This window comes from Palaemon carinicauda, chromosome 41 (genome assembly GCF_036898095.1).
Source record: "Palaemon carinicauda isolate YSFRI2023 chromosome 41, ASM3689809v2, whole genome shotgun sequence".
In the NCBI taxonomy this organism is placed as follows: Eukaryota; Metazoa; Arthropoda; class Malacostraca; order Decapoda; family Palaemonidae; genus Palaemon; species Palaemon carinicauda.
Genome location: NC_090765.1, coordinates 42,667,459 through 42,681,830, shown reverse-complemented (window position 1 = coordinate 42,681,830; position 14,372 = coordinate 42,667,459). Strand labels below are relative to the sequence as shown.

General features: G+C 33.6%; 1 protein-coding gene across 5 annotated transcripts in view; it reads right to left on the bottom strand.

Moving 5' to 3' along the window:
* Positions 1 to 1,774: 1,774 nt before the first annotated feature.
* The window catches only part of LOC137632282 (uncharacterized), a 467,533-nt gene continuing 454,935 nt past the window's right edge, over positions 1,775 to 14,372 (bottom strand). For 4 of the 5 annotated variants that reach the window (XM_068364175.1, XM_068364176.1, XM_068364178.1 and 1 more), the window contains 4 exons: positions 6,464 to 6,548; positions 6,046 to 6,336; positions 2,511 to 3,299; positions 1,775 to 2,353 (listed from right to left, as the gene is read on the bottom strand). In XM_068364175.1, coding sequence (XP_068220276.1) covers positions 2,339 to 2,353; positions 2,511 to 3,299; positions 6,046 to 6,336; positions 6,464 to 6,514 — 1,146 coding nt within the window. In that variant the 5' untranslated portion in view covers positions 6,515 to 6,548 and the 3' untranslated portion in view covers positions 1,775 to 2,338. Of the gene's footprint in view, positions 2,354 to 2,510; positions 3,300 to 6,045; positions 6,337 to 6,463; positions 6,549 to 13,165; positions 13,290 to 14,372 lie in introns of those variants that run through there. The other variant, XM_068364177.1, reaches the window with a different exon arrangement.

Genomic DNA, 14,372 nt, shown 5'->3' with positions numbered 1-14,372 from the left:
TGAACTCGACATTAAATTTTCCCTCCTTAGCGTGTTTGGTGAATATAATTAACTTTTGTATTGAAAGATCACGAAAGTCTAAATTTCCTTGCAATTTTGCGATTCTGTTATTGAATGGTGACACTAAAAACTGGTCATTCCTGGCTACTTGAATCTTTCATATATTTATCGAATAAAGGTAACTCCTCAATGGGCTATTTTCTCTGTTAAAGTCCTAGGACTTGTAGCATCCAAATAGGATTGAAGCTTAGCTAGTAATAATATTAAATTGTCATTCATGCCGTAGATAAACTATGCAGGAAGTTATTGTAGCACAATGCAAGTCTAGACTCTCTTGACCTAGGAAATGTGTGTTGTTGAAATAGTCCAGAGGATATTGCTAAATAATACATTACTAGCAGTATGAAATGTTCCCCTCCTTTAGATTAATGATATGATTCACTTAATATTGGCATGCCAAGTTCTATGAGTCTTGGTATTTTCCTCTTTTATAGACTGAATGTTTACAAGAAATTAACGTTAAAAATTGAAGATATTCAGATGTGAAATGGAAAATCACAAACCACTAGCTCTTCTGTCATAGATTCTTTTTGCAATGGACTACAGAAAAGAATATAGTGATGTACTGAAAAGAGGTGTAAATATTTTAAATTAAAAAAAAAAAAAAACGATATTTTGGAAGGTTTATAGTTTAACTCTATTGCCTAATATATCTCCCTAAATATTTTTTCCATCTACCAAATTCATATATTCAAACCTTTCTCTTCTTTAATATGTACATTCATTACATACTACGAAGACAAATGCCCAAATTATTTAGGAAACAGAGGGGACCCTGATGGTCGATTGCCTGGCACTATAAAAATTCTTCCAATTGATGTAGTGAAAAGAACAATGACTACTTTAAAATTGAAAAAAAAAAAAAAGAAAAAAAAAACTGGTTACACAATGGGGGGTTTAGTTTAGATGCATTCCAAATCATTTATCTTCAGAATAAACGTTTTTTCCAACTACCAATGTCCCATATTTAACGTTTATCTTGTTTAATATAGTGTACATTCATTACATGATGAGGTGATGGCCCTGATTAATTTTGGATGCATATATATATAATGAGGAGACTTGCCTGGCAAAAGTTCAAGCTGCCATCGGCCACACTCCTGAGGCAGCTACAGAAGAAAATTGGAAGACAAATAATGTGCCTTCATATTGTTAAAATCTGCACTATTCGTCTGATTTGACATCCCCCTCCCCCAACCTCTGACTAATATCTGCTTCCTGAACTGTAAAAGGAGCTTAACATTTTCCATTCTGCAACCAAAAATGCCATTGAAGCATTAGCACTCTAATTACAAGACCAAGACGCTTTACAATGAAGGATCCATATGCCACATAACTATTTTGTTGTGTAACCTTGACATTAAATTTTTTTTTTTCAGAAAATAAATTTGTACCTTTGTGAAGTCACAAACTTGTCAATCAGCCTCATTCTGCCAGTGCATATGAGAGTATTAAGCACTGAAATGTATACACAAAATTTTTCTCTTAAACTATAAATGAAGGAAAAAACATGAGCCATAAATTGATAAAAAATCATAATTACAAATTAATATTTATTTAAACCACAATGAGGAAATTACGAAAAAACTTTCATTGACGCAAAATATCTTAATATATATTACTTAATAGTTAGTGATGCATAAACACAAAATATAATGCAAACAAAATTTTTCTTTTAAACTATAAAAGAAGAATAATACAAGATAGCCAGAAATTGATGAAGTAAAACTTAAAATTATATTAATATTTATTCAAATCATAATATGAAAATGACTAAAAAACTTTCATTATTGCAAAAAAAATCTTAAAATATATCCATCTGTTAGTTATGTATAAACATGAAATGTTCAAAAGGACATAGGGTTTGGGGATATTTCCATATCAATATTGATTCTCAAATTTTATAGGATATGCTTATAAATATAACAATTTCAAATTACCAATTATCAATACATTTAGCAAGATGTTTAGTCAAATTGTTCATATATGTATATCAACTTTCTTTTCCTACCGAGATAGGTAATTAATTGACAGTTTAAAAAATCTCTAGATCAATCATATTTTGATTGATGGAGTAACTTATTGATTATTATCACAGAAGTAATTTCTACAATAAAATAATGAGAAGAGATTATTCTATGGTACGTCTTTCTATTGATAACCTTCGGTGTGTATTTGATTTATTTCTTCAATTTGCCTGTTCAAATCTCCGTTGTGTGCATTATTTAGGGATTATTCTCAGTCCGCACCTTCCATACAGGCAAAGTTACAATCCGTCTCAATTGGTATCCTCCTGTAAAATATGAAAGACAATAATTACTTTCAAGAGCGTTTCATAAAAAATAACAAAATATTATATCAGTAATACAATACTCTACTACTAAAGAACAGGTCTTCAAATAATTTCTTATCTTTTTGAATGAAAAAAAAAATACTTTTAAAAGACTTACACGTGCAGGCAGAATGGTGTCCTCCGATTTAATCTTCAAAGCACTTTCGATAAGCTTCTTGTCACAGCCTTTAACAGTTTCAGAGATGAACAAAGCGTGTGCCAAAGTGGAGTAGGTGAATGAGTCCTCTTTCAGTAGCAGGGGGAAGAGCTCAGACCGATTAAAGAGGGATGCCATCAGCAGAACATATTTGAGGAAGTCCTCTGGATAACTTTCTTTTAGACTAAAAAGCTCCTCTGCTATGTCATCTGTGGTTCCACTAATGGCTGCTATGAAAATAGCCCCAAATATTACTCCATCTTCAATATCTTCCTCGTTCAGTGCCTTTTCAACCTCATCAAATTCCTTTCCAATGATTGCTTTTGCAATGTTGATGTTAATTTTGACATTGGGAATCAAAAGTTTCAGTGTATATTCCAACATGTTAAAGTCTTTCTTGTCCATCGCAACTGGCAGCACTCTAAAGCACCAGTAATTTTTATTTCTAAAACATTGCTTGAAAAGTTTCTCCGCACCTACAGTATACCACAAGTCATAATAATACAATATCGTGAAAACTCTGCTATTGATATTGCTAATTAACAAAGGGAAGTCTCGATCAATAATTATCTTGATAACATCTACTACAAGGGCTCGAGTTGCACCATCAAGGACAGATGTCGCTTCCTCCTTACCCAAGACTAAACCTGCATTGAGCAAAATCTCAATCAACTTCCAGTTATGGCGAGACAGTGCAACTCTAATGGCATTCTCTGTAGAAACTGTTTTCTTGACCAGATCAATTTTACACTGGAAAAAAAAATTCATTACATCAGTTTGTTAGTCTTCAATAGTATTATAATCCTGGCTACTAGAATTTCCAGAGAATAATAAAGATCCTGTTTTACTGAAACCTGCCTATTTACAGAATTCTAACAAATTAATGAATCTAAATTTCGTAACAACCTTTCAATCTGGCAGGGCCAAGTAATGTACAAGCAAGACTATCCGTTTCAAATGTTGCACTTGATCTAACAACTGATTATTTCAACATGAAGAGCATATTTTGTTGTGGAGAGTGAAACTTCAAGTATTAAGATAAAAAAAGAATATTGGACAGACGAATCATCACAAAACCTATACACGTAAAAACTATAAACATCAAATATCTGAGAAAACTTGTATTGCAGAGTATTATTATTATTATTATTATTATTATTATTAATACTCAAAAGGAAGATAAATTTAAGTTCTCAAAACAAAATTATACATGCTGTTTATTGTTCAAGAAATTAAGCACTTCCCATAATCTATTCAGAGAACTTTCAGCAATGTGTATTTGTGTGTGATCAAACCCCTCTTCTCGAACACCGATCCTCACCTCATGGGAGAGAAAGAGCGCGCGCGCGCACACACACAATTGTCCTTCATACATATTGAGGACTTTCCATTTCAACAGCTCTTTAAATCTATCTAACTACATTTTATGTCCCTTCCCTATCAGATATTCCAAATTATAGTCAATTTTGATCACCATACTGTCCTCACTTTCTACATTTGCCAAAATTACCAAAATTACCTTTAACCATTATATCGTCACATTTACCATTATTATTTTTTACATACTAAACAAAAAACTCATCGTAATAGTTCTGTCTTATGCTTTATTCACATTCAACATCAAAATTTCACTTACTCAAAAATCAGCTCAGCAACATCGAACTTTTACTAAAATAAACTCCCTACCATCACTCATTGCATTTGCTCCAAAATACCTAGGAACATCACTCATTGCATTTGGCCCAAAATACCTGTGACCACTCATTGCATGTTCCAAAATACCTGTGACCACTCATTGCATTTGTTCCAAAATACCTGTGCCCACTCATAGCATTTGCTCCAAAATACCTATGACCATCACTCATTGCATTTACTCCAAAATACCTATGACCATCACTCATTGCATTTGCTCCAAAATACCTATGACCATCACTCATTGCATTTGCTCCAAAATACATGTGACCACTCATTGCATTTGCTCCAAAATACATGTGACCACTCATTGCATTTGATCCAAAATGCCTATGACCATCACTCATTGCATTTGCTCCAAAATACCTATGACCATCACTCATTGCATTTGCTCCAAAATACCTATGACCATCACTCATTGCATTTGCTCCAACATACCTATGACCACTCATTGCATTTACTCCAAAATACCTATGACCATCACTCATTGCATTTGCTCCAAAATACCTATGACCATCACTCATTGCATTTGCTCCAAAATACCTATAACCACTTATTGCATTTGCTCCAAAATACCTATGACCATCACTCATTGCATTTGCTCCAAAATACCTGTGACCACACATTGCATTTGCTCCAAAATACCTATGACGACTCATTGCATTTGCTCCAAAATACCTATGACGACTCATTGCATTTGCTCCAAAATACCTATGACCATCACTCATTGCATTTGCTCCAAAATACCTATGACCATCACTCATTGCATTTGCTCCAAAATACCTATGACCATCACTCATTGCATTTGCTCCAAAATACCTGTGACCATACATTGCATTTGCTCCAAAATACCTATGAACATGATTCATTGCGATTGCTCCAAAATACCTATGACAATCACTCATTGCATTTTCTCCAAAATACCTATGACCATTACTCAATAAATTTCTTTTTTCTTTACCTACAATCAGTACCCTTAAAAATAATTTCAATTTCCCCCTCAATAAATTCGACTTTCTTGTTTTTTTTTTTTTTTTACCTACAATCAGTACCTTTAAAAACAATTTCAATTTCATCCTCCCACTTCCAAACTCTTTTACCAATAACTTCCCCTTCACTTTAAAAAAAGCAAATTAAAATTAGATCAACTTCAAACAGTCACCATACACTCTTTTCACACCACATTTCTTATTTAGCAACTTGACCTATATAATACATGACCTTAAATTGGACTCTTAATTACTCTATCCATAAAATTACTAAACAACCATGGTGACAAAACACACACAAGTAAAAAAAGCTGTCAATCAAGCTGTAAAGTATAAAGATTTTTAACACAAGCATTACTCTTAAAATTCCACACTACAATAAACCATACAGTCTAAGCACCCTCCACAACTCATCTCCACCAATAATTTACCCCCCTCTTCTTTCAAACTACTCATCAAACAGATTTCATAACAAATACTTGATTTATACACTCTTATCTAATTATATGCTGTACGTCCATATATTCTCTCTTAATTTCCAAATAAATATTTACTATATACTTTTTAATGTATACTATCATATATCACACAAATGCGCCTTCCCTTAATAATTTCAAATGTTGCACACAATCATCTACACACACAAAAAGATAAATACAAAATCAGCTGGTCCACTTTACATATTCAAACATTTAGGTACTAAACCTCAATGTTTGGCATTTGAAATTCCAAATTTAATATATTGTAGCTAGATTCATCAGCAACTGTAATGTTTCCTAGATAAAAAAAACTAGACATTTAAAGGTATGACTGACCTGTGATGGAGTAGAGAGTAGAGCTTCTACGCACTCTACGTGGTTTCTTTCCATAGCCAAAGAAAAAGGTGTCATGCCTTTTCCTCGGGCCTTTGATGCAAGAATGGTACCCTGGTTGATGTGGACTCCTGGGAACTTCAGCAGTTCCTTCAGTAGGTGAATGTAATTCCCTTCACAGGCAATGTGAACCAAAGTTTTGAAACCCATTTCAGTTGCATTGATATCGCCACCATTTTTCAACCATTCCATCACCTTTTCGCTATTTCCTTTTACTGCTTCGGTAAGAATAAGCTGTTGCAAATGAAAAAGTGAAATTACTAAAGAGATAATTTTAGTATAATTTCATTTGAATATAACCAAAATATAAACAAATCATTTACACGGTAAGAATAGTGAAAAAATTTAATATGTAACTCACTACAGGAAGCATGCCATATGATGTCTCTGGGCAATGACAAGTTGGTGCCATGATGATGATGATGATGGAGATCGAAAAAAGATTTCTGGAACAAAAGCGTCAATTGCAGTCTTACAAAGAAACATGAAATTCCAAAGTTTAATAGTCAAAAATATAGTTCTTAAACTTATAAAGAAATAGGATGTGAGAAACGATGTTTCCTTTAACAAATGTAACAAATAATAAAATATTAAATATCAAACATCATTCCAAAATATAATTATCATATTTTAAAGAATGCTACTCATGATTCATGGTTAACACACTTACATGGAAATCGCACAAAAATTAAAGAACCATTTTCCATATTAGGGAAATATTTAAAGGGAGAAAAGACCGAATTTCCTGGGAAAAAATCACTTTGCTTTCACATTCCGTTATAATTCAAAGATAGATACAGTATGTAATTGTAAATATCTTTCATATTCCATTTGGAAGACGGGGCCATAAATTAGAACAGCTAAATATCGTACGAGTATGAAATTCTTTTTCAGTCAAGATTAATTACTTGACTGAAATGGAATTTAATAATCGTACGATATTTAGCTGTCCTAATTTATACACTCTCCCAAATGGAGTGTGAAAGATATTTACAATTGCATACAGTATCTGGCTTTAAATTATAACTGAATGTGAAAGCAATCAAGTAAGAGGAAGAAAGGGCATAAAGGAATAGGTATCAATGAAAAATTCAGCTAAGTAATTGTAATTATCTCTCACATTCAAATCGGTGAAGGTAGGAATATAATGGAAAAAATAAGTATCAAAGGGGTATCAAACTTGAATTAATTTCAGTGTTGTAATCATCTATCAAATTCAAATAGGCGTAGAAAGGAATATAATGGAACAGTTGAGTATCGAAGTTGTATTAAATTCAAATTAAGCAAAGAAATAACAGCCGAGTATCAAAGGAGTATTATCAAATTTAAATTCAGCTACGCAATTGTAATTTTCTCCCACATTCAAATAGGTGGACGGAGGAATATAACGAAAGATAATTATTCAAATCTGAATTCAATTAAGTACTGTATTTCAATCATCTCTCACCTGCATGCAGGTGGAGATGAGTATAACTGAAGTTAGTTAAGTGTGAATTAATTTGATTATATCTTTCTCCCATTCAAGTGGGTGCAGGCAAGAATATAACAGAACAGTTCTGAATAGGAATATCAAATTCAAATTTATCCAGGTAATTACAATTATGGAAGGAAGAATACAATTCAACAGTTGAGTATAGCTATAGAGGGAATAGAAAATTCTAATTTAGCTACGCAAAAGTAGTCACCTTTCACATTCAAGTAGGCCATTACTTTACTGACAAAATATCAGTTGAAAAGAAGATATTCTAAAACATTTACAATAATTGACAATAACTATATATAGCTAATCAAGTCTAGCATAACTATAAACCTCCAATCACGTATTATAGAACGTAGAGGGACAAATATTGGATTGTCGTAGTACTGATCAGCCAACCAACATTTTAAAACTTCCAATAAACAATAAAAAGGAAATAACATCTACGATACCATGACACCATAAAACCGTCGAGTATTTTATAAAAACAACGAATACACCTATAAGGAAGGAATATATATATATATATATATATATATATATATATATATATATATATATATATATATATATATATATATATATATACACACACACCAAAAGTATCGTGTATTCTATTCGTAATAAATGTTACCGACGAAATACTAAAATACTTGTAATTTGTGGTAAGAGGACCCGTCAAATCTAAATGGTTAACCCAGAGCAAGGTGAGGACATCGAAACTGACGAGATGTTATTCTATCTATAAATGGTATGGTCAAGAACGGCGGAAAAGGTTTATGGATTATTCTGTCATATCATTTCACGTTTTTTTTTAAACGATTCAAAGTAATATATATATATATATATATATATATATATATATATATATATATATATATATATATATATATATATATATATGAAATTAATATCTGCCATATTTATCTAAATGAAGTCAGCCCAGAAAAAGTTGGGTTACAAATTCTTCAAGGCGGTTGTTGTCTCCACAGTAATGAAACTGCCCCAGGATATTTCTTAGTTTACCGCTACTCTGAACATATTAGGTCCACAACCGTGCGCTAGCTTTTCTGTATGATTGTGTTTGTCCCAGAGAGAGAGAGAGAGAGAGAGAGAGAGAGAGAGAGAGAGAGAGAGAGAGAGAGAGAGAGAGAGAGAGAGAGTTTCATGAAACACTTTGAAACGTATTACGCATTTCTTTTCGAAAGCAAATGAAGTTTCATTATCTTGGTAGACTATCGTAATTCTTTCTATCGCTAACCAGATGCTTGCTGTACATTTACGTATATTTCAGAAGACCCAGATCCAGGACTCATAGTTATTAAATGGGGGTTGAATGACCCTGGTTTGAGACAAGTCTCACATCTCTAGGGATGCAGTTAAAAAAAAAAATCAGGTAGTCAGTCACCGTTCATCGCCCGGAGGCCAGATTAGCATGACCTTGTAAAATCCCCAAAGCTATAACTGAGAGCCCCCACCTGGAGATAAGCTCCAGGCAATCTAAACCAACCAGCCAGCAGAAGCATTGTTCTAATCTGTAGACCATGGTGTATACCACGTTTAAAAATGAACAAATTCTTCCAATATGTTTAAAAGTTGAATCCAGCATTTAGATTTAACAACAAGAGTATTCGGTTTGACATCGTTATAGCACGGCAAAAACATTCTTAAATGGCATGATAGGGATATATACTATATAATTTGATGCTACTGTTAAAAATCCCATCATCCGAGAATTGACTGTCAGAGAGAGAGAGAGAGAGAGAGAGAGAGAGAGAGAGAGAGAGAGAGAGAGAGAGAGAGAGAGAGAGAATTGCATACAGCTTAAAACTTTCACGTAAAACGCTAAGCGAACAAACAAACCGACTTGCAAAAGAAGTATCACAGGAAAATCCCATTAGACGTTTAAACAGACGCAATTATGATCGGCGTTGCCTTTCTCTTGGTTAACATTTATACCGACAAACGTGAGCGTGTTAATCATATTCCGCAGTCTGCATGGTCTTATTCCAACATACAAAAGGGATCATGACGTTGCCACAATATACTTCAATTACATCCTTCTTAAATGGTCTGATTCACATCCTCACGGAAGTACATTTATTGATGGTTATTTTGTCTTAACTTTTGTTAACCGTCCATTGTGGCTGTCTGGTTGGTGAGCTCATCGCATCACATGGGAGGTGTTTTAGTTGAACACCTGGGGGAGGTGTTGATGTAAATCACGAGGCTGAAACGCATATTCAACGCAGATAAGTGGATAGTTCATACTAAATGCAAGTTGATTATGAAATCCTACTACTAGATTGCCTTGCCTATGGCAAGGCACGGGCTCTTGTGTTAGCATCCTGTAAGATGAAATCCCCAAAAATGGTAACAAGAAGCTATATCCAATAAAAAATTTACGATCGCGTAAATTTGAAATAGGCCTAATATACTGTGCGCGCATGTGAGAAAAGAAACAAACTCTTGTGGAATAAAACACTTGATGCCACCGGTATGTAGAATAACAAGCTGAGTAGCCTACCCTTTCTAATCGGGGGGCGGGGGGGGGGGGTCAACTCATCGGGGTTTAACTCAGGTTGTGGTCAACGGTTTACCTCTATCTTGGTCAAGGGTTTACCTCTCTTTATCTTGATCAATTCCAGTTGATCTAACTGACTCGACACTTTCCAAAATTATAATTTTGCCATGACAAGCATTCGAATTCACTTTATTTCTTAGAGAACTCCACACACAATTCTTGTTCGGACGTACTGAATTAATTCATTCGTATTATAAAAGGGCCTTTCATCATTAACCTCATATAAAATCCAATTTCTTGAAACACTGAAACGTTTTACGCATTTCCTTTCGAGAGCAAATTCCGTTTCACTACTTCGGTAGACTATCGTAATTGTTTCTATTGCCAACCAAATGCTTGCTGTACATTTACGCATATTTCAGAAGACCCAGATCCAGGGGGTTGAATGACCTTGGTTTGAGACAAGTCTCACGTCTCTAGGGATGCAGTTAAAAAAAATGTTTCAAATTCAGGTAGTCAGTAACCGTTCTTCACCCGGAGGCCAGATTAGCATGACCTTGTAAAATCCCCAAGGCTATAACTGAGAGCCCCCACCTGGAGATAAGCTCCAGGCAATCTAAACCAACCAGCCAGCAGAAGCATTGTTCTAATCTGTAGACCATGGTGTATACCACGTTTAAAAATGAACAAATTCTTCCAATCTTAATATATGTTTAAAAGTTGAATATAACATTTAGATTTAGCAACAAGAGTATTCAGTTTGACATCGTTATAGCATGGCAAAAACATTCTTAAATGGCATGATAGGGATATATAATATATAATTTGATGCTACTGTTTAAAATCCCATCATCCTAGAATTGAGTAAAGCTTGATAGTGAATCTTCAAACTTGAAGTCGTTAGTTTTTTTCCAAGACTAAAAAGCTACAGAAAACTATACATGTATATGAAACCAAACCTTGCCAACTGGGTGAAATTTTCCACTTTTCTGGCAAATTCGTGGTAGCATGATGGAACGCAATGCTTTTTTTTTAAACATGGAAATAAGGAAATAAGAAGTCACGTCTCAAAGAGATGAGCAATGCCGGGTAAAAATTGATTGCCACCAATATGTAATTCAGAAAGACAGAACATAAAACTTCCCTCGCCCTAAAATAATACAGACGTTTGTGTATTTGCCTTGAATCAATTGGCTGAAACTTTCGTACCAAAAGTAGAAACTATAGAAATACTCGCCAACTCTCTCTCTCTCTCTCTCTCTCTCTCTCTCTCTCTCTCTCTCTCTCTCTCTCTCTCTCTCTCTCTCAAAATGGTTTATTTTCCTATAAATTCGACATTCTTCTCTATTTCTCGCTAAACTAACCCTTTTGTGCGTAACAGATTACTAGTAAATGAAAATAAAATAAAAACGAATCAGAATACATTACATTATACCAGGTGTAAAATTTTTTACCGCAACAAAATTCAGAGACTATATGCTTGTAAATAGAAAGAGATCTATAGGGGGACGGAATAAGAATGTTTTATAGCATATGAATTAAAAAAGAATTTGATAATATATGAGGGTCAGTTACCAAGGGGTAAAATCACTGTACGTTCGAACATGGCATGCAGCAGCGACCCGTGACAAGCGAGATGATGAGATCAAGAAGCAAATTAATATTGACAAAGTAACTTAATCTATTTTTAAAAACTTACGTCATAAATTTTAGATCCCGATAAATAACTTTATCTATAGGGTAGATCGATTGGGTGAGTATAAAGGCAGATTTTTTGACAGACCTAAACCCGACGTGCTATTGTAAAAACCAGAGTCAATACAGATGTATACTGCCACAAACTACCCAATTAAATTGCTAGCGCATAAAATAATAAATGAGTTAGAGAAAACGAAAAGTGCTTAAAAATGAAATAGATATGACTTGGCAGCTATTGTTTGTAAACGATGGTCTAATAAAAAAAATACAGAAGCAAAATAAATACTGTATATGTTAACTAATGCCTGTAAGGACTGGCCTGGAAATTGACAAAAATAAATCATATATCATTAAACAAAAGCTCGAACGAAGGATGGTATAAAAATAAGAAATAATAAATTTTCCCATATTCATTCATGCTATACTGTGTACTCAGAGCATCTATTTTCCTAAAACGCTAATTTGTCCTCATAAAGACAATCGCTGCGGTAAAATGGAGAAAAAAAAAGTGAGAAAAATAAAAAAAGAAAATGGAGAAAGCCGAATTACTCACAGCTTTATATAGCCTTCTATTCTGACTAAAAGGTGCTGTAAAAGATTAATAAGACAAACATTGAAAAAATATGGCCTTACCGACAATCCTTTATATATTCAGTCACAGAAAGTTAAATGAAAAGACTGCATAAAAAAAATCAAGTAGCTAGAAAATTTCTAGGGCCACAAACGTACGCAGTGTAGCCACCCTTTAGGGAGAAATAGGAATGTAGGATATGAAAATTACGATAGCAGGAGGAAAGCTAATGTTCGTGAAAGGGATATCAGAGGGAAGACATTAAACGATGAAAGTAATATATGGATATGCAAAGGAAAAACCAAAGTTGGAGAAGAAATGTCTTGTAATAATAGGCAGATTCACTAACTGTATAACGCTAACAAATTTTTAAGATAAAAGAATTGAGGGCTAAGCTGTGCTAGCGGGAAGAAGACCTTGCTAATTTCTTGCTTCCTGTGAAGAATCGCAGAGAAAGTAAGAAGTATGAAGAGAAAGAAGAAAATAATTGCAAGTGTTTTATTTAAGGAGAAAGAAATAGAAAAAAAAAGAAATATCAAATTATGGAAAAGTATGGGATAAAAACTAGAGTTGCCGTAGAATACGCAAAACCATCAGGCCAATTCCTAAATCTGAACTCTAACACTGAACGCAGAAATTCAAATTACAATTAAAAGAAGTCTACAACACCTATGTACCTGTGAATGATAACTGAATTCCAAAACAAAAACAAGGAACTATTCAATATAAGTATTGCAGCAAAACTTGATAATAGAAAAAGACAATGGTTACTCGAGTACCTTACAGTACTTACCAAAGCAAACGTGGGGGACAGCTGTCTCGTGGTCGTGACTCGTCTACGTCTCTTGACCCGACCTGTCTCTAAGCGCTGCCAGTAAACAACTGACTGACCTGACCCAAAGTACCAGACGATCTCAAATCTCGATCTTCAGATCTTAAGTTTGGGATTAGGAACAAAGAATCTTGATCTTCCTCCTCCCCCAAAAGTAATAGTTGCCAACTTCAAAATAATAGGGATATTTTTTCCCAGTGTAATCATGTATCAAAATAGTATTCTGTTGGTACCTAAAATTTATTCATGCTATAATACTGTGTAGTACTAAAAGCATCATTTTAATAAAGTGTTAATTTGTCCGCGTAAAGACCTTTGGTACGGACTGGCTACTTCAAAGCGAAGTACGTTAGTTCCAACATCTTTGAATTCTACATAGGTTGAGGGTACCCAAATTCTAACATAAATGTGTCCCATAAACATACCATAATAAAACTGCAAGAGGTACTGTATATGTGAAAAAAATATATCTCCTAACAATGAAATAAAAAATTTGGTTTCAATCGAAGCAAGAAAAAAATTACCGTTAAATGCAACCCAAGACGCAATTATCCAAACGTCATGCAATAAAACATCTCGACGAAAACCTTTATTACGATATGCTTGAATATTTTTTTTGTCTTCCAACCGTAGTGCAACGGATCCTGATAAGGATTCTGATTGCCAAATGGCTCATAATGTTATCATAATGAAATAAAAACATACTAAGCACTTGCAATTTTTAGAGATAGAACGACAACTCATACTTGCAATTTCCATATATTATGTTAAGATGTGAAATTCTTCATGAGACATGAATTATTGGCTAGTGTTTTTTATGCATTTTTTTTTTATTTTCTAACGCAACCTATTCCCCTAAGGCCTTGATAAAATCCTAGTTTTTAGTTGTATATATATTTTAAATTATACTAATGTTATTTCTGTCTTTCTGGTTATTAACTCATGTTTGTAATGATATTGGACATATTAAAAAAGTAATAGATTAACAGTATGTAAGCGACTACAAACCGACGAAAACAAAAACAGTTATACTTTTATTCAATATGAACTTTGTATAAAAGAGTTCTAGCTTTCATATAACACCAACAGTTCATTCATTTTTTCATCAATGTACAAGAACATTTTGTGGGGTATATAATTCATTAGTTTTCCTTTTCGAGTAAAAAAG